The sequence below is a fragment of the Sceloporus occidentalis genome, unplaced genomic scaffold (assembly GCF_023333645.1).
Source record: "Sceloporus occidentalis isolate IW3139 unplaced genomic scaffold, rSceOcc1.0.p SCAF_4, whole genome shotgun sequence".
Classification (NCBI taxonomy): Eukaryota; Metazoa; Chordata; class Lepidosauria; order Squamata; family Phrynosomatidae; genus Sceloporus; species Sceloporus occidentalis.
The window spans coordinates 88,166,639-88,187,502 of NW_028316984.1; the positions used below are offsets into that span (position 1 = coordinate 88,166,639).

The window sequence follows — 20,864 nt, forward strand, 5'->3', positions numbered from 1 at the left end:
ATGATAAAACATTGGGGCATGAAGGGGGGAAAGAAATTGGAGGGGGGAGCCATCCAATAAAAATGGAAGGTGGGTAGTAAGATTGACAGGAAAGCAAGAAAGAATTTTAGATGATAGGTTTCTGTATGCTGGTAAAGGGAGGAAAGTGCAGCCGCTTTGTGCCATTTGGATTTAGGCAGGGATAATGCAATTTGAATCTGCGTTATTATGAGTAGATGTAGTGTTAACATGGTGAAACCAGGGCACTGGACCTGGATTATTTTACAGGTGTGAATTCAGCCCAAATACTCAATTTACTGTGTACTTCTCAGAGTCATCTCTTACAAAGAGAAAAGGACATTTAAGAGCACTGATAAGCCTGTAAATGAAGAAAACCTATTTGTTGAAGGTGTGACAGGAGATTGGTTTGATGTTTAAAATAACTACCTCCTCTCTTTCTTGTCAATGCTAGTTGCTCAGTACAAAGAAAGCCCAGATTTCTTTCTTTTTAAAAACCTTATTGTGTTTGTCAGATTGAATTGAACCATTTCACAAGAATGTCCCCTGAGGTATGGTATAAGCTCCTTTACCAAAAATTCCTGCTAACACTTGCAAGGAAGCAGCAAATGCACACACAGAATAATCTGGGCTGGTTCTACTGCAAGGCAAACTGACCTTTGGAAGGCTCAGTCATCAAATGAAGCACACAGCCACCACTCTATCATCACTACGATGAAGTGGTGCCAGAAACAGGTTTAACTGAGCATAAATAATTACAAAGCGTGTTCTGATCTATTTTTAGTTATGGCTCTATATGGCTCCCCCCCCCCCCCACTCAGTCATTTATTTTATGCTGCCTCTGTTAAAAATGCTGTGTTTGAATTATAGGTGGGGTGTGTGTGTTTTACATGTTGCTCAGAGAAAATTTGCAGACTGGAAGCCATGCCCATTTAATCAATTTTTCAATTAATCAGTTCTCTGAGAGCAAACAGTCAGTCAGTTTTTGTTTCACTTTGCTGAAGGGATGTTGCGGGTCCAAAAATACCCATTCATGTGCATGTTTTGTCCATGAGTTATGGAGCACCTACATTTGTATGGTAGAAAATGAGTGCTTGGTTGGAAATACTGACCAGAAACATGCTTTATATGGGAGTTACATGCACAGATGCCCTTCATTAGACATTGCAGAATGAAGTATTCAGTTTTCAGTTATTTTCTTGCACAACACCCCCCTTTCTCCATGGCAGATTACAATACCCACTAATGTGGCCTTTACTAGTTGGGGAAAGGGGAGACATTCAAATAGCACATGGATGCAGTTTTGGATGTACAGAGTTGATGTTGTCATTCTGCTGGAATTTCTAGAGATCTGAAGCTGGGTGGTGCCTGGATGCCTACCCATCATTGAATGCACAGGGCACTTGGGCTCACCCTTCTGGATGTGGAAGGGATACAGAAATGTGTGGGTGGAGTTACACCCACAGTATAGATGGGCAGGCACAATCCTTCTCCTTCCAGAGGTGATGAGTAAAAAAGGAATCTCATCATACCATGAATTACCATAGGGGAACTAGAGCCTCTTTAGACTGGTGTAGTATAAGCAAGTCAAGATATATCAGTCCCAAAAAATGAGCACAGAACACAGGTGGGCAACTGCCACCAGATGCGAAGCCTCCATCAGCTTTCCATGGGACTCCAGAGGGTCTTGCATGCCCACTTTCACACACAAACTGATGTGCCTCCCCTATATGGGTATGAAAGGCAATATACTCATCCCTCCACATTTGCAGATTTGATTATTCACAGATTTTATTAATATGTTCTCTCTAGTAATATCTAGGTCCTCCAAAGCAACTCTATGGTCATCTTTAACCAAAAGTCGAACTGGAGGACCTAGAGATTCCTAGAGAGAACACTCCATAAGACATTTGTAGAGCCTCCAGTTCAATTCTGTGGTCAATATCTGGCAGATGTTTACCACAGAGTTGCACTGGAGGACCTAGACATTCCTAGAGAGGTGTTCTCTCAGGAAAAACATAGCGTTTTTGTGATTTGCAGTTTTCCCACATTCACAGGGGTCCTGTGTCCCTACTCCAGCGAATGTGGAGGGACTAGTGTACTTCTTTAAAACCTCCCACCACCTTCTCCCCCTCCCCAACAGTGTTTTTATAAAACTGGAGATAGGCTTCAAGGTTCTGAGGTGGGAAGATTGGCCTCTGGATACCTGAAGCTTCTCCATGCCTTCTTTTAAAACCTAAGGAGAACTCAGAGGACATAATCAATGATAAGCAATATGTGTGATTCAACCACATGCATAGATGAAACAACACAGAATAAAGGTTTAGTAGGATGAATTTCAGAGGAAGGAATTGGCAGAGCTTAAGACGCTCCTATGAAATTTTAATCGGCAGATGACCTGATACACACACAATAGGAAATATGTTTATTATTTCAATAAACAAAGGGTAATCAGTTTGTATGCCAAAAAAGGAAAGCTACCTGCTAAAATGGAAAAAGAGGATCTTAGGAAGGTGTGGCGGTGTTACCCATGCTGCTTCATATAAATTTTGGAATCAATGATAACTCTTGGATGACCCCTGGCCAGACTCCAAGCCTGTCCGCCATTACTGACAAAGCGAGAGGACATGTGCACCTCCCCTGAGGGGAAAAGCCCCATTTACATCTTAGAAGGTCTGGGAAGTCGCATGAAGGGATTATCTTGAGTCAGAAGGAGTAAAATGTTTGCCTTTCCTGAAGCTATCACCCCCTCCTCAAGTCTGTTGTCCGAACAACTTAAGTCATTGATATTATCAGATCCAGACATCCAGGTGAAAGAAAGCAATTAAACGCCTTTGTTCTAATCCCCAAAACTCTCTGCCCTCAGGCGAGATTTCGCCCTTAAAAGGTCCCAACTTTGGCTGCTCAGTGCGCCATCCCAAAGGTCTACTTACTCCACGTCAGTCAGACCTCTGTTCTGGTAGCCGGCATTTCTGCTCAAACCCAGGTTGCGGAGCAGACTTGTCTCACTGTCCCACATCCCATTCGCTTCCCGGAGGAAGACTACATCTTGGTGAGTATACCATTAGCAAAGCCTAAACATCTTTTCCATAATTCCAACCTACCTTCCTGAGCCTTGAATGTGTGTGTGAGTGTGTGCATTGTGTGTGTTCCCCCTGTTTTCAATAAAGTAGACATTTAGTTATTGCAATCTGTCTCAGCTTCAGTTATTGGGAGGCCCTGGTCTACTCCGTATAAATATCGGGAGGGCGATCTTGGTGGGCTCTTGTAGCCAGCCCCCTCTTGCAATATTTGGACTAATAACATCATAATAAAATTCCCCTACGGACCCTTGGCTACAGCGGGGGAGATCCAATCAAGGCCAACATGTCTTTTCTCTTCCTAGTCTGACTGTTGCTTCAGTTGATGACGAAGAGGGGAGCCTGAATGCTGGTTTCTTGCTCCACAGTCTCAGTAGCTGCCATGTTTCAGTGGAGCCCCCACAGGTGTTGCTCTGGATGAAACTCTATACTTGTCACTTCCAGCTTTCCATCACCATTGCTGCCCATTCTATGTGTCTATAACCAGCTCAGGCTTCATCCGTTTCAGGTAGCTCAGCTCTCTCACTGTGTCTTCACTCAACTCTTCAGTATCCAAACTGTGAAAACAGGGAGTGTGTGCAATTTAAGGATGCTTCTTTACATACTATAAAATGTATGTTATTTAAAATCAAGGGTGGGGAACCCTCTCAGCCTAATGACCAAATTTAATTCAAGGGACATTGTTGAGGTATCTGCACTTCATATGTGTGGAGAAGGAAAGGCAAAAAATAGGGAGCTAAATTGCCTCCATATTATGGATTAAAGAGTTTAGTGCAAGTTGCTGAGCCTGTTTAGACTGGGGTGTGTGTCTGGTTGAGCAAAAGCTAGAAAATCACCAATACAGGAAGGGGCTATGGTCATCAGTGCCACAGGACCAGATTGAGATCTCAGTGGGGCTGCATTTGCCCCAGATCTGAGATCCCACTATGCCTATTTTGAGGCAGTTTTACATTTCCAGCCAAGGAATTCTGATGGTTTGCCAGTTTTTGTGGTGCTCCTGAACTCTTTTTCAGCAAGGGGAGCCTTCTCTTCTTGGTCATACCCACAGAATCAGTTCTTCATGATAGATATTGTGGCATTTAAACCAGTTTAAATTACAACAATTTCTTTGGCCACACAGACCAGTTCAATCCTGGCATGTCCACTGCTGTGTTCATCTCCTGGAATGATTTTAGTATTTTGATAGTTTAGTTATTCTGCTTTTTAATAGTGTAGACAAAAATGGAAGTACAAAGATGACCAGAATGCCTTATCTGACTTTTTATAACCCTTTAAGGCCAAGGAGAGGGAATCTCTGCCTCATAGGCTAAACAAATATTATTGGAGGATGGGGGAACTCCATTTAAATGACCACATTAATTTTCAGACTCCACCTCTGGCAGGGAAAGCCTCTTATCTCCAGTCATAAACAAGAGATATTTTCTGCCTCCTATCCCCAGCTCACTGCTTTTAGGCTTTCCAAAAGCTCCATTAGTCCAAATGAAGGATGTAAAAAACAAAAACAAACAAAAAAACCCCAACCCCAAACCAAACCTCTAAGTGCAGTTTGGGAGGTGTGGGTGTATACACAGGTCTGGACAAGGCAACCACACACTGTTGGTAGCATGCCGCTGCCACTGCCCTTGCCTGAAGCTAATCGAACTTTCTGTGTGAAAAATGTTCCCCCATCCCTGTCTCAAGACATTTTTCTTACTCCACCAGAGTTCCTCAAATGAATGTTGCACGCCAAGGAAGCTAGCAGCAAAACTCACTCTATTGTCTCCAGTTTGCAGTTTGGGTGCTTCAGCCCCTCACACAACAACATCACTCCTGCATCTCCCAGTTTGTTATTTCCCAGCTTCAGCTTCTTCAGGCTTTGGCTGGTGCTGAGAACACAGCAAAGGTCTTCACAGGAAGCTGCTGTCAATTTGCAGTTCCACATCCTGTGAAAGAACAATAGTAATGAATGGTTGTGCTTTCATTACTGATTTTTCATGAAAACTTTAGGGCATGGCATCCACTCCTGTATTTCTGAAGAGGTTCTGTTAGATGAATCTCTGTTACCTCTTTGTCTCTTTATCATTTTGATCCATTGTGCTTTCATCACTTCATTTCATAGAATCATACAATCATAGCTTTGGAAGAGGCCACAAGGGGTATCCAGTCCACCCCTGCCATGCAGGAACTCACAATCAAAGCACCCCCAACAGATGGCCATCCAGCCTCTGTTTAAAGACCTTCAAAGAAGGAGACTCCACCACTTTCCAAGTTAGCCTGTTCCACTGTCAAACAGCTCTTCTTGTCAGGAAGTTCTTCCTAATGTTCAGATGGAATTTCTTTTCTTGTAGTTTTCATAGCAATAGCAAGTCCATTTCTATACCCCTTATCATGCCCTTAAGCACTCCCTAAATGGTTTACAATGTGTAAGCTAATTGCCCCCAACAAGCTGGGTACTCATTTGAGTGACATACGGAAGGATGCAAAGCTGAGTAGACTTGGAGCCCCTGGTATCAAACTCACAACTTTGTGGCTTGCAGTACAGGCATTTAACCACTGTGTCACGAGGGCTCCCTCAAATTGCATCCATTGTTCTGAGTCCTATTCTCTTGAGCTTCAGAAAGCAAGCTTGCTCTATCCTCATTATGACACCCCTTCAAATACTTAAACAGGGCTGTCATATCACCTCTTAACTGTCTCTTCTCCAAACTAAACATACCCAGCTCCATAAGTCTCTCCTCATAAGGCATGGTTTCCAGACCCTTCACCATTCTGGATGCTCTCCACCTTATCAACATCCTTTTTGAATTGTGGTGCCCAGATCTGATCAAAGCAGAATAGAGTGGCACTATTAGTTCTCTTGATCTAGACACTATACTTTTATTGACCCAGCCTAGAATTGCATTGGTCTTTTTGGCTGCTACATCACACTTGTTGACTCATGTTCAACTTGTGGTTTACTAGGCCTCCTAGATCCCTTTCATGTGTAGTCTTGTTAAGCCAGTTGTCCCCCCTGCCCATATCTATGCATTTAATTTTTTCTGCCTTAGTGCAGTAACTTACATTTCTCCCTGTTGAAATTCATTTTGCAAGTTTTGGCCTAGCTTTCTAATCTATTAAGGTCATTTTGAATTCTGATCCTGTATTAAGTATTAGTATTAAGTATTAAGAGGATTATTAGTTACTTCTAATTTGGTCATCTGCACATTTCATAAGCATGTCCTCTCTATTCCTTCATCCAAGTCACTGACAAAGATCTTGAATAGCTCTGGGCCCAGGACAGAATCCTGTGTCACCTCAGTAATCACTTCTTTCCAAGAAGAAGAGGAGCCATTATTGAGCACCCTTTGGGTTTGGCCAGTCAACCATTTACAAATCTACTTAACAGTTGCATTGTGTAGCCCACATTTTACTAGCTTGTTTGCAAGGATCTCATGAGGGAACCTAGTCAAAGGCCTTACTGAAATCAAGACATGTTATATCCACAGCATTCCCTTCATCTACCAAACTGGTAATTTTATCAAAAAAAAGGGATAAGATTAATCTGCAATGACTTGTTTTTGAGATACCCCTGTTGACTTTTTCTGATTATGGAATTACCTTCTAAATGCCCACAGACTCTCTGTTAATGATCTGCTCTAGAATCTTCCTTGGTGTTGATGTCAGGCTAACCAGGTAGTAATTATCTGGGTCCTCTTTTGCCCCCCTTTTTGAAGATGGGGACAACATTTACCCTATGTGAAATCAAAGGCTTTCACGGCTGGCATCTGTGGGTTTTTCAGGCTATGTGGCCATGTTCTAGAGGAGTTTATACCTGACTTTTCACCAGCAGCTGTGGCTGGCATATTCAGAGAAGGTTCAAGTTTCAGAGAAGATGTAAGCTGCAGCTCCTGAATTCTTCCAGAACATGGCCACATACTCTGAAAAACTTGTTACACTTGTAATGCAGGCCTGAGTGAGACTTCAGTATCTACACCTAGGCACTAGAAACCAGTGTGGAATGAAGAAGCTGGACTGGACAGCTCCAAAGTGAAGGTATTTATTTACAATGCTAAGTAAAAGCTATATGCAAGAGCAGGAACTGTACAGACAAACAGAGTTCCTCTCTGAACAAGCAATAGCTCTCTTACAGACTCACACAACAACTCACCAACCACTCGTAACCACTATCACCTACTGCTGTAACCCACACTGTTTACTTTAAGACAGCCTTATATAGACTTGGTTGATGCAACCACTGCAGCACATGGCATAAGCCATTAGCTCATACTGCTGAGTCATAGGACCTTTCCACACAGGGCACAGAAGTAGGGTCTGTTTGCATTGGCCGATGCGTATTTGCATCATATCGCGTCGTTCATTCACACTCGCGCTCTCTGAATACGCTTTGCCAATTCGTATTCACGTCATATCGCATCGTTCATTCACACCTGGGCAGCCTTCCGAATCGAGGTTTTGCAAATCGGCCAATGCGTATTCAGGCAAAGTGAGGCAAGTGCAGATTGGATAACCACACCAGCCCAATACAATGTGTATTGGCTGATGCGCATCGGCAGCTTTGCGCATGCTCTGTGGGGCTCTGAACGGGGGCAACATTTTTAACTTCCAAAGCGCATTCACGTTATATCACATTGGTCAATACGTATTCTGAGCTCACAGGTGTGGAACACCAATGCAATATAACGCGAATATGCATCGGCCAATGCGAACTGACCCTATTTCTGTGCCCTGTGTGGAAAGGTCCATACACACACAGGTGTACTGCGGAATCCACACAGGTGTACTGCGGAATCCACATTATGGCGTCTGGCCTCAATGATATTTATCTACATGCCCTGGCTTTTTTCAGTCACACCACACACATACACACACACATAATGACTTAGCAGTCTACAGAAGTTAATTTTCCACAGCCAACATGGCTGACAAAACTAAACATTTGCCCTCCTCTAGTCTATTGGGACTTCTCTTGTGCTCCAGAAATTCTCAAAGATTATTCCCAGTGGCAGTAATCTTTGAGAACTCCTGGAAAACTGGAGAGGTCTCAGCAGACTGAAGGAGGGCAAATGCCACTACCAGCAAACTTGAGAAGGGTGCCAACACTACTTTACATATTCATGGGATGGAATTTGCTATGAAAGGCCACCAGGAGTAAATATCCAATGTTAAAGGTTTATATTATTATGGAGGTGGGGTGGGGAGAGGAAGGTAAAAAGAAATTTAAAAATTCTACCCTTAATGCATTGTAGTAAAGGTAATCATGCTAACATCTCCTTTTGCAGGTCCTTTACAGAACTGCTTTCTAGTAATTATTTAGTACTCAGAGTATTTTTCGAATTACAGTGTGCCCATGCCATACACACGCGCACTATACACGGCTTTCAGCATAATAATAATAATAATAATAATAATAATAATAAATTTATATACCACCTTTCCAATAAGATCAAAGTGGTTTCATATGCTGAAAGCCACAAGGGAGCCTGCAGAAGCATGCGGGGCGCAAGCGGCGGCGTGTCCCATTAAGCTTAATGGGTTGGGCACCCATGGCGCACCTGCACTGCCACACCATGCACAAGCCTCATTACTTTCAATGGGGCTTGAGCATACGTGGGGTTTTTTTACGTGTGTGGGGGGGTCCAGAACAGATCCCCGCATATAAAAAGGGCACACTGTACTTGGATTCTTTATACTCATTTGTATTTCAAAGAGACTATGGAGGAAAGTAGATATGCATGGAATAATAAAGCTGGTGTTGAAAATATGTTTCCCATCAGGCATTTTGATATGTTTTGGGTAAGTACTTACGACAAAACTTCAAGCTTGCAGTCTGGGTGTTTCATTCCTTCACATAGCAATCTCACTCCTGAATCTTCCAGTGGGTTTTCCCATAAATCAATGTCTTTCAGCACCTGGCTTGTGCTGAGGACAGAAGAGAGCTCCACACAGCCAGCTGCTGTGATTCCAGTTGTACACAAACTGCAGAACACAAAGATACCTTGCTTGGTCTCATCTGATTGTTGTGACAGTGATGATGTGTTTGGGGGAAAAGATTATGGGCACCCAAAGATTGGGTTTGGAGACCAGAGGAAGTTGTATTGATAAGACACAAAAAGGTAAGAAGAGACATAATTGGTAGTTCTGTCATTTGCTTATGCAATAAAAATGCAAATCTGGCAAAATTTTAGAACAGACAGGTCAGGAAGTAATTTAGTCTCCCCAGAGATGAGTGATGGGACATGCAGGAAAAATGTGACTCTTTTGAATGAGAGGCGAAGAAGCAGGGCGAGTAGGATGACAGGGGGCTTTTCTTGAAGAAAATTATATGGGCCACGAGCATGCCACAAAACAAAGCGTCGGTGCTCACAGTTAGAATCAAAAGGACTGTAGCTCTCACTTACCACAGTTTTTGCATCTTACAGTGTGGATGTTTCAATCCTTCACACAGTTGCTTCATTCCTGAATCCCCAAGTGCATTACTTCCCAAAAGCAGTTCTGTCAGGGTCTGGCTGCTGCTGAGCACTGAGGCAAGATCCTCTGTGCAAGCAGCTGTAAGTTCGCAATTGAACAAGCTGCAAGAGGCAGAGAGTAGCAGTGTTATGACTATATGAAATCTATAAAATTCCTGTCTTCCAATGTGTTAGCTACCCCTCCTAGTTTTCTATTGATTGACAATTTGAGAAGGATTCCCTCAAAGATAAAAATATTGAATAGTGTTGGCCCCAAGACAGAACCCTGTGGTTCTCCATTTGAGACCTCCTTCCAGGCTGAAACACAGCCACTGATGACAACTTTTTGAGCATGATTTTCCAGTCAATTATGGATCCTTGTGATGGTGTTTCCATCTGTTCCATATTTAGTCAGTTTGCTATCATAAGGACCTTATTCAATGTTTTGCTGAAATGCAGATAAATGACATCCATATCATTCCCACCATCTACTAAACTAGTGCCCTAATCAAAAAAAGATATAAAGGCCCCGTACAGACAACCCAAAATAAAGCTGCTTCACGTCACTTTGGAGGTATGCTGTTTAAATAATGCATGCTTCCTAAGAGTCAGGAAGCTGTGCCAAAGCTGTGCTCCAGTCCTTAGGACTGGATTGTGGCTTTTGTGTGGCTTCTGGACTCTTAGGACACATGCATCATTTAAACAGCATATCTCCAAAGTGACCCGAAACAGCTTTATTTTGGCTTGTCTGTATGGGGCCAAAGTTAGCTTGGTTGGATCTGTCCTTAACAAACTTTGCTGGTTCCTACTAATCACTACATTGCCATCAAGATATTTGCAGATGGATTCATGTATAATTCATTTTGTTCTTGGTCTAGGCTGACTGGCCTATAGTTTCCTTCTGTGTTGAAGACTGTAAGATAGGCCTCAGCTGTGCCCTCTACCCCAGAGGAACAAACCAAGCTTGTTACTTGCTTTAATGTCTCCAGTTTGCAAAGTGGGTGCTTCAGCCCTTCACACAGGAGCTTCACTCCTGAATCACCAAGTTGGTTAAATTCAATCACAAGCTCTTTCAGAGTCTGTTTTACAGTTACAACAGAAGCAAGATCTCCACATGAAGCTGCTGTAATACCACAGTGCGCCAACCTGCACAAGACAGACAAGATAAGTTGAAGTAATTTCCTCCTTCAAAAAAATTTCCTTAGTGAATGTACCCATGATAGGAAATTTTCAAGGTGTTATTCCTAGCTGTCCTTAGAATGAAACTCTAGTGCTTCACAAGAATATGGAGCAGTTCCACCCCCTGCTTAATGTACACAAACATCACATCTTTGGATGCATAGTCATAAAAGATGTCTTATTTATTCTGGTGTGTCGCTTTTTTTAAAATCACAAAGACATGACAAAAATCTGTGTTATGTTAATTGCCTGGTTTCTAGCCCAAACATCCTGATTTTGATCAGAACGACAGTGAACAAATGCAGTCGATTAAAGCTTTCCCTTCTTAGCTGAAAGCAAAACAACCCCACTGAAACATCAGTAATTTAACAAAAACTCCTTCTGGTACTAGTGGGAGACTTCCTCCTCACCTGGAACTTATTTTTAATGGGATTTTGGCTGGTAAAGAAGGTTTTAACTTCCTCTTCCTACCTCCTAAGGTACCAGTTAAAATCCCACCCACAGGAGAACAAAACAATTCAAATGTTTTCTCCCCACTGGGCAAGATTACAGAAGTCTTTGTCCATTTTTGATGATTATTCAAATGTTGGGATTTCTTTCATAAAGATTCCCTGAAGTTTGTTGGGGTTTTGGCACTTTTTTGCCACAAAGTTAGTCTTTTTGTACTGGTATTGGTAACAAAAAAATGGGGGAGGGAGCACTACTGTACTTACTATCATGCAAAGGCCCAAAACCTTGTACTCAACAATTTCTTTTCTATGTTTTTTTTTTCAACCTTTCAAGACACATTTTCTTATCAAGGAACAAGAATGAGAAATTTGGGATCCTTCTTTCTCTCCCTAGGGTTTATGGGGACACAACCCCTTAGACATTTTATGAACATTCAAGTAATATCTTTTCATGATGAAAGAAAAATGGATGAAAGATCTGCCAAGCCAACTGGATCTGGCACTGACAGCTAAAATCTCTATAGCTAATCAGGATACAAGAATGCTGAACAATTAATTCCCATTCACTTTCATGCTTTTTTCATGCTCCTCCCTACAGTTCTTCCTTTGCCTTTTCTTCCTATCATCTCTGTCAGTCTGTTGGTTAAAATAGTTATCTCTTGTGTGAAAAAAAGAAATACAGTGAACCCTTGGTATCTGCTGGGGTTTGGTTCCAGAACCTCTTGTGGACACCAAAATCTCTGGGTGTTTAAGTCGCATTAAATACAATGGATAGTAAAATGGTGTCCTTCATATCAAATTTGGAATTTTTGGAATTTATAATTGTAAAAAATATTTTTAAGCTGTGGATGCTTGAATCTGTGGATATGGGAGGCCAACTATATACACCGTTATTTTAAAAGCATTTTTTTTAAAAAAAAATGCACAGTTCTACATGCAAATATATTTAACTACAATTGCTTTATGTGGATATTCCTTATCTGGGAAGACGGTCTTTCATTTCTTTTAAGATTTGATTTATTTTGCAGCTCTCGGCATTCTTTACTGAAACACACCAGATCATGATAACACCATAGAAATAAGCTGAAATGAAGGTTGAAGAAACCCAGCTCATTGCTCACCCTAATTTTTCCAGTTTGCAGTTGGGCTGCTTCAGTCCCTTGCAGAGTAGCCTCACCCCAGAGTCTTCTAGTTGGTTATACTCTAGATCCAGCTCCATCAGTGTCTGACTGGTGCTAACAACAGAGCAGAGATCTCCACAGCAGGCTGGACCAAGCTCACATGTGGTGAGTCTGTGATGTAAAGGAAACAAGGAAACAGACACAGTAAAAGCCAGCACTTGCTGATTTTGTCTAAATCCTTAACATTTCTTCTTCTTCTGTCAAGGAGCTACTATATATCATCAAGAATCAAAATAAAACCACAGTCTTCCATTGGAAATTTTCACAACAACAACAACAACAACAACAACAACAACAATAATAATAAACCAGAGTGTTTTAGGGTAGCTTTCCCAATCCACGAAGGGGAAGGAAGGAGGAAGGAAATCTATCCTTTTCATCTTTCACATTTTCAAAATTTTAAAATTCCAAAAATCTGGAATGACCTGCTGGAGGAGATCCACCATATTACATCCCTTGACACCTTTAAAAAAGTGTTGAAAACAGATCTCTTTCAGTGGGCCTTCCCAGACTGAACTCCAAAGAATAAAAGGGTCCACCCGCCCTACTTGTCCCCTGCTCCTAATACGGTCACCCCGGTTCAATTTGAAATTTTGTTAATTTTGTTGTAATGAACTGAACTGTAACTATAGTTGTGGTTCTTATGATTTTATTATCTTTTTAAGTGAGGGAGGGAGGGTTGGAGGGTTGTGGTAAAGAGGGTTATGCTTTTTATTGTTATGTTACTGTAATTTGATTTGCTGTTACTTGCCTTGATCCTCAAACAGGGAGAGGTGGGATACAAATAAATTATTATTATTATTATTATTATTACTATATGTTTTTTTCCATCTAGTTTAGGAAGGAAGTTGTAAATGTTGGCCTTATCATACGGGCCTGAATAAAATCCTTACCCATCTCCATTGACCAGGTTCAACAGTTCAGTGCTATTCTAACATGGGAAAGACCAAATTATCCCTACCTGCCATGTTGCTGTAAAAGATGGGGCCTCTCAGAAAAAAAGAGATGGCGTTGCTAAAAAAAAGTGGTGGCTGCAGTGAATCCATTCCCACTTATAATCAGAACTATAAAAAAAAAACTGTCCAAGGAGCTGAGGTTATTTTGGGAGAAAGCATTTTGTGTAGCTCCATTAACGTTCGGCTGAAAATCCAAAACAGGTTCACTATCTCCCTGTCCCTACAGCCATCAGCTTCACCAAAGTGACAGCCCCATTTTTGCACCATATAACACAACTGAAGACAGACGAATGCAAATCCAGTCTTTTAAGAGCCAAGCACTCAGAGCCTTTTCCCTAAAAGGACCAGATTTTCAGTTTTACTGCCACCACATCCATTAAAAAACAAAACAAAAAAATAATATTGTTTTCACCCTATTTGCAAAGAAAATTGCAAATTGTGGTAAGTGCTTATCAATAAACAAGCCAAATAAAAAATTCCACTCATCCCTTTGCAGGATGTTCCACCTGTCTAAGTATCTGTAATGCATGTTTATCCACATATAAGATTATGATACCTTAAGTCAAGGCCTGAACTTGCTGTAGCAAAGTCTCAACCACACCACTCATCCAGAGCAATTACCTACCATTTTCTGTTCTGTTTCCCAGAGTATTCCCCTGTGTACGAAATTACTATGTTCTAACACTATTATAGGGAAGGCGGTGGCTTAGTGGTTAAGATGCCAATTCTGATGATTGGAAAATCAGAGCCTGAGTGCTGCATGATGGGGTGAGCTCCTGTCACTAGTCCCAGCTTCTGCCAACCTAGCAGTTTGAAAGCATACAAAGGCAAGTAGATAGATAGGTACCACGTCTCAGTGGGAAGGTAATAGTGTTTGGTGCAGTCATGCTGGCCACATGACCACCAGAACAGTCCTTGGACAACGCTGGCTTTTCAGTTTAGAAACGGAGATGAGCACCATCCCATACAATTGGTTATGACTAGACATTCATGTCAATGGACTACCTTTACCTTTTCCTTAAACAATATTATACAGGTGATAAATTCAGTAGTACTGCTACATGACATAAAGGAAAAGAGTGATGATTTCATTGCATTGAGAGCTGCTTTAGGCATTCAGCCCACTCTTCATCTATCACACTGCAGCAATTGCAGTTCAAAGGGAACTCAACCTGAGGATAATGGAGCAGAGGACAGAATAGGGGAATTTCAGCACAACATAAATAAAGAGATAGTACAGGAATACCTGTTTAACCTAAATGAATTTAAGTCTCCAGGACCAGATGAGCTACATCCAAGGGTATTAAAAGAACTGGCAGATGTAATATCGGAGCCATTGGCAATAATCTTTGAAAACTCCTGGAGAACAGGAGAAATCCCAGCAGACTGGAGGAGGGCAAACGTTGTCCCTATCTTCAAAAAGGGGAAAAAAGAGGATCCCAACAATTATCGTCCAGTTAGTCTGACATCAATACCAGGAAAGATTCTAGAGCAGATCATTAAACAGAGAGTCTGTGAACATCTAGAAGGCAATGCCATAATCACAAAAAGTCAACATGGGTTTCAGAGAAACAAGTCATGCCAGACAAACCTGATCTCTTTCTTTGATAAAATTACCAGCTTGATAGATGAAGGAAATGCAGTGGACATAGTATATCTTGATTTCAGCAAGGCCTTTGACAAAGTTCCCCATGACATTCTTGCAAACAAGCTTGCAAAATGTGGGCTAGACAAGGTAACTGTTACCTGGATTTGTAATTGGTTGACTGGACGAACCCAAAGGGTACTGAACAATGGCTCCTTTTCATCTTGGAGAGAAGTGGCCAGTGGGGTCCCACAGGGCTCTGTCCTGGGCCCAGTACTGTTCAACATCTTTATCAATGACTTGGAGGAAAAAATTGGGGGAATACTTATCAAATTTGCAGATGACACCAAATTAGGAGGAATAGCTAATACTCCAGAGGACAGGATCAAAATTCAAAATGACCTGAATAGACTAGAAAGCTGGGCCACAGCTAACAAAATGAACTTCAACAGGGAGAAATGTAAGGTACTACACTTAGGGCGAAAAAATGAAATGCACAGATATAGGATGGGGGACACCTAGCTTAAGGAGACAACATGTGAAAGGGATCTAGGAGTCCAAGTAGACCACAAGTTGAACATGAGTCAACAGTGCGATGCGGCGGCTAACAAGGCCAATGCAATTTTAGGCTGCATCAATAGAAGTATAGTGTCTAGATCAAGGGAAGTCCTAGTGCCACTATATTCTGCTCTGGTCAGGCCCCACCTGGAATACTGTGTCCAGTTCTGGGCGCCACAATTCAAAAAGGACATTGAGAAACTGGAGCGTGTCCAAAGGAGGGCGACTAAAATGGTGAAGGGTCTGGAAACCAAGCCCTATGAGGAACGCCTTAGGGAGCTGGGTAGGTTTAGCCTGGAGAAAAGAAGGTTAAGAGGTGATATGATAGCCCTGTTTAAATATTTGAAGGGATGTCATATTGAGGAGGGAGCAAGCTTGTTTTCTGCTGCTCCAGAGACTAGGACCCGGAGCAATGGATGCAAGCTGCAGGAAAAGAGATTCCACCTGAACATTAGGAGGAACTTCCTGACAGTAAGGGCTGTTCGACAGTGGAACACACTTCCTCGGAGTTTAGTGGAGTCTCCCTTCTTGGAGGTCTTCAAACGGAGGCTGGATGGCCATCTGTCGGGGATGCTTAGATCTGGATTTCCTGCATGGCAGGGGGTTGAACTGGATGGCCCGTGCGGTCTCTTCCAACTCTATGATTCTATGATTCAATCCCACAGCAGTTAAACACTGAAAGATTAAGCTATCATCTGTAGGGTTGCTGAACTGCACAGGGCAAAGGTTGTTTAAGGATTTTAGGTAGAAAGGATTCAACTCACAATAAAGTTTGCAATTGGCACTGTGGATGTTTCAGGCCCTCACACATCAGCTTCACTCCTGCATCTCCTAGTTTGTTGCGCTCCAGGTTCAGCTTCCTTAGTGTCTTGCTGGTGCTGAGAACAGGAATGAGATCCTGACAAACAGCAGCTATGAGACCACATTCATCCAGGCTAAAAGGGGAAAATATTGTGAGATAAATTATTACTACTTTTTAAAACCCTGGTTGAACCAGTGTCATTTTTAAACTCCCAGCTGCACCCACAATAAGCCACCCTCAGCTTGTATTATATGCCACAGGAGGGGCAGCTGTTAATACCCACCATTTCTTTTTTTGACAAGATTATGATGATTCTCTCCTTACAGAAAGTGAAATGAGCACATCCTTTTTGCCTGTGCCAGGGCTGGGTTTTCTTTGAGCAGATATAAGTTCTTTCTTCTCACTTAATCTACTCTTACACAAACTAATATCAGTACTGTTCATGGAATTGCTATTAAGGTACTTTTTTTTGTGTTGACCACACATTTTGTGTACAATGCTCTCTGCCCACCCACAAGGTACTCCCTTGTCAACGAGGCCATGTATGGATTTTTGTTATGACTCTTTTCCTCCTATCCTTGAGATTCAGTTTGTCTGACCTTGGTATGAAATGCCAGGCAGGCCTCTCTGAGGAGGAAATTTCACTAGGAAGGCAGCACAACTGAAAAGGCCCTTTATTTTGCCACCTGCTTTACTTCACATCTAGAGGAGTGTCTCTGAGGATTATTGCACCTGCTGGTGCAGGTTTATACAAATCTTATTCCTTTAGATAAATGTTGTCAACCAGTCAGTAGATGAGAAGCATGACTCCTCAGCATAATGCCACTTCTGGGTTAGGGTTTCAGCCATAAAAAGGTAGACTTTCTTCACTTTTTGGTCTTTCTGGGCTAGTGGAAAGCAAGAGGCTGCCTTAAATACCATTTTAGAGGAAAAGTAAGAAAGGCAACAAATAAATATATAAATAAAGGGGCCTCAAATCACTAGATTTCTGTGATTATTTGGGTTGTTTGGAGACATATTTAGATTAGAAAATATTTGATTTTTTAAAATTGGGGACTGAGAGACTTTAGGGGTCCCAAAATGTGGCCCAGAAGCTGCATGTGGTCCACTACCTTTTTAAGGGGGTGAGTCCCAGCCTCAGCTTCAGTATGTTTTGAACAGTAGCTAAGAGTATCCAAGAGAGCAATTTTGTTATTAACTGCCCTTGAGTCGACCTCAAGTCATGGTGTCCCTGGATGAGAACACATTCCCTCGGAGTATAGTGGAGGCTCCTTCCTTGGAGGTTTTTAAGCAGAGGCTGGATGGCCATCTGTCAGGGATGCTTTGATTGGGACTTCCTGCATGGCATGGGATTGGACTGGATGGCCCTTGGGGTCTCTTCCAACTCTTATGATTCTATGGCCTGTTACAGACAGCCAAAATAAAGCTGCTTCGAGTCACAGTGGAGGTATGGTGTTTCAATGATGCATGCATCCTAAGACTCCAGGAGCCACACCAAAGCCACGCTCCAGTCCTTAGGGCTGGAGCGTGGCTTTGGTGTGACTTCTGGACTCTTAGGACGCATGCATCATTGAATCACCATACCTCCACTGTGACTCGAAGCAGCTTTATTTTGGCTGTCTGTAACAATTCTCTCCAAGAACTTTCCTCCACTTCTTTACTCAGGTCCTGCAGGCTCAGGCCCATAGTCTCCCTGTTTGAGTCAGTCCATCTAGTATGCTGCCTTCCCCTCTTTCTACTACCCTCTACTTCTTCTAACATTATTGCCTTTTCCAGTGATTCATGTCTTCTCATGATGTGGCCAAAGTATGACAGCCTCAGTTTAGTCATGCGGCTTCCAGGGAGAGTTCAGGCTTGATGTGTTCAAGAACTCATTTGTTTGTCTTCTTGGCCATCCATGGTATCCTCAGCACTCTTCTCCAGAACCACATCTCACATGAGTTGATTTTCTTTCTGTTGGCTTTCTTCACTTCCAGCTCTCACATCTGTACATGGTGATGGGGAATACCATGGCTTTGATGATCTCACTATAGTGTTCAGGTTTATATCTTTGCACTTTAGGATTTTGTCTTGTTGTTTCATTCACACTCTTCTCAATCCTAGCCTTCTGTTTTCTTGACTGCAGTCTCTGTTCTGATTGATGTTTGTTCCAAGGTATGAGAACTCTGAATATTTCAAAAGAGTAGTAGCTTAGTCCAATTAAATGTTTTGGCCTATCTATTATTTAAAACCCTGCCCCTTTAAAGGACCTCTGCCTTATAGGAAACACTTGATCCTCCTTGCAACATGCCTTGGTTGTCTGTTTAACCAGAGGAGTCCTCTCCCTACTCACTCCAGGCTCTGAAGCTTGCAGGCTGGGTGTTTTAGTCCTTGACACAGCAGTTGAACCCCTTGGACTCCCAAGGAAGAATTCCAAGCCAGCCGGAGCTCCTTCAGTGTCTGGCTGTGGCTGAGAACAGTGGAAAGATCACCACAACAAGCATGGGTCAGATCACATCCCCCCAACCTGAAAAAGAAGAGGAGCAACATGGAGAAAAGAAAACAGCAATCACATCACATGACTTTTGGCTATTCTATTAAGACTTGTTTAAAAGAAGACACAAATGCACTAAAGAAGAATCTTACATAATTGAAGCCTTTTTAACATGTGTATCACACCAGACCCACTTTCATCCTGGAAGGGTGTACCGATGGCTGAGAGAATATAGGAGAGTATCACCATGATATTTCTATGACTTGCCGGGGTGTGATGCTGTTAAATGGATTTACCTGATGCCTGAAAAAGGCCTCATCTGTTACACTCAGAAAAGTCTTTAGCAGAGTTTGGAAGTAATGAGTTATCTGCAACTAAGCACTTTTTCAGACAGTCCATCAGGTGTAGTAAATTTACATTTCAAAGGTAGCATGACAAACAAGAGTAAAGTTCCCTCAGCAGTATCACAAGCAACAGTTTCTACTAATTATTAAAATTACTTTCTATGAGCATTTTTAGAGGCATTTTTTCCAAGGAAGTTTTTTCTAACCATAAAACTTAACAATGCACCATTAGTCCTACTGTTGTTAAAATGAATGAATGAATGAATTATGCCTAGTGAATGGAGCAGGGGAATAGATCAGGGACATAGTATCAGTAAGGCTTTAAATCTTTCCTCCTCAAAATCTGGGCTAGTTTTCCTTAAGGAGAAAGCTTCCACTGACACCAATGGTCTAAATTCCCCTCCCAAGCCACAATGCTAATCCAGTGCACCCTCTTTGTAGTCTGCTATCTTTGTTGCTGCTGCTGCTGCTGCTGCTGCTGCTGCTGTTGTTGTTAAAACACAGTGAATCATGATTTAATGTCAGGATTAATATCAATCCAAGTTAGTCTCTGAACTGTAATTACCAGCCATATGTGACACCACCAAAGTCACTTTGTGGCAGATCAGGATCTAGAGATGGGGAATGGTGATGTGTCCAGGGTCGACTTTTCTATTCTGGAGACTTTTGGGAGGGCATAAAGATTGTTAGAAAATACCAAATAATGGGGATGGGGGAACAATTCTAAATCAGGAGTGGCTGGAAGTCCCTTTCTGTCTGCCTTTGCCTTGTATGCTTGTAGATGACTGACAGATGGATCCTTAATGCCATATCATTCTATTGACACTGCTAGACAGAAATGATGGTTTTATTTTTTTAATGCTCACCCCAATTTTTCTAGTTTGCAATTTGGATGAATCAGTCCTTCACACAACAGCCTGACTCCTGAGTCCTTCAGATTGGTCATCTGCAAGTCCAGTTCCACCAGCGCCGGGCTTGTCGAGAGAACAACAGACAAATCTGCCCAGCACCTCTCTGTGAACTGGCATCCATCCAGCCTGCAAAGTGAGACAGAAGCAGTTCTATCAGTCCAACTCTTTCTGAACACCAAGCGAACAGTCTCTTAAATATGTCTGTTCTATAAAAGACACCTGAATGCAGGCCAGTCACTTTCTACCTCTCCCAGTTCTCTGTCTTCTGTATTTTGTTCCTGAAGAGGTGCAAACACATGACAGTTTTTACATTTTTCAACAGATTAGTAAACTCGGTTTCCTTGAGATATTTGTTGTTGTTATTATGTGCCATCAAGTCATTTCTAACTTTTGGCAACCCTAAAGTGAACCTATCACGAGGATTTCTTTGCAAGATTTGTTCAGAAGGGTGGGGTTGTCTTTGCCTTCCCTTGAGGCTGTGAGAGTGTGACTTGCACAAAATCACCCAGTGGGTTTCCATGACTGAGTGGGATTTTGAACCCTGGTCTCCAGAGCTGTAGTTCAATACTCAAACAATCACTCCATGCTGGCTCTCTGGATTTGAGATTATATAAATATTATGGAAAGGAAGGGAGTTGACCAAGACAAATAAGAAACATTTGAAACACTGTCCCCAGACAAATTTGTATTATGCAATTTAACTCTGACTTGTGGAAGTGATTTAACTATTAACCTGCCTCTAAATCTTAACAGAAAATCCTGAAATGACAACAGATTCAGGCCCTTGAAGCCAGTGGCTCTGATGTGAGTGGGGAATTGCATATGCACTGGGTCTGAGTCCAAATGTTAAAAGCACAATCCAAGGCATCAACCCCTATTGCCCAAAACAGATTCAGCACCTTGGACATCTCTTTAAAGTTTGGA

At 42.1% G+C, this 20,864-nt stretch overlaps 1 protein-coding gene across 1 annotated transcript in view; it reads right to left on the bottom strand.

Moving 5' to 3' along the window:
* Positions 1–2,407: 2,407 nt before the first annotated feature.
* Positions 2,408–20,864, bottom strand: part of LOC149314287 (NACHT, LRR and PYD domains-containing protein 12-like) — a 31,743-nt gene continuing 13,286 nt past the window's right edge. The window contains exons 5-13 of the mRNA XM_089520792.1: positions 19,896–20,066; positions 18,545–18,718; positions 16,175–16,345; positions 12,252–12,422; positions 10,478–10,648; positions 9,455–9,625; positions 8,862–9,032; positions 4,829–4,999; positions 2,408–3,634 (exon numbers count right to left, since the gene is read on the bottom strand). Of these exons, the coding sequence (XP_089376918.1) occupies positions 3,547–3,634; positions 4,829–4,999; positions 8,862–9,032; positions 9,455–9,625; positions 10,478–10,648; positions 12,252–12,422; positions 16,175–16,345; positions 18,545–18,718; positions 19,896–20,066 (1,459 nt within the window). The 3' untranslated portion in view covers positions 2,408–3,546. The remainder of the gene's footprint in view (positions 3,635–4,828; positions 5,000–8,861; positions 9,033–9,454; positions 9,626–10,477; positions 10,649–12,251; positions 12,423–16,174; positions 16,346–18,544; positions 18,719–19,895; positions 20,067–20,864) is intronic.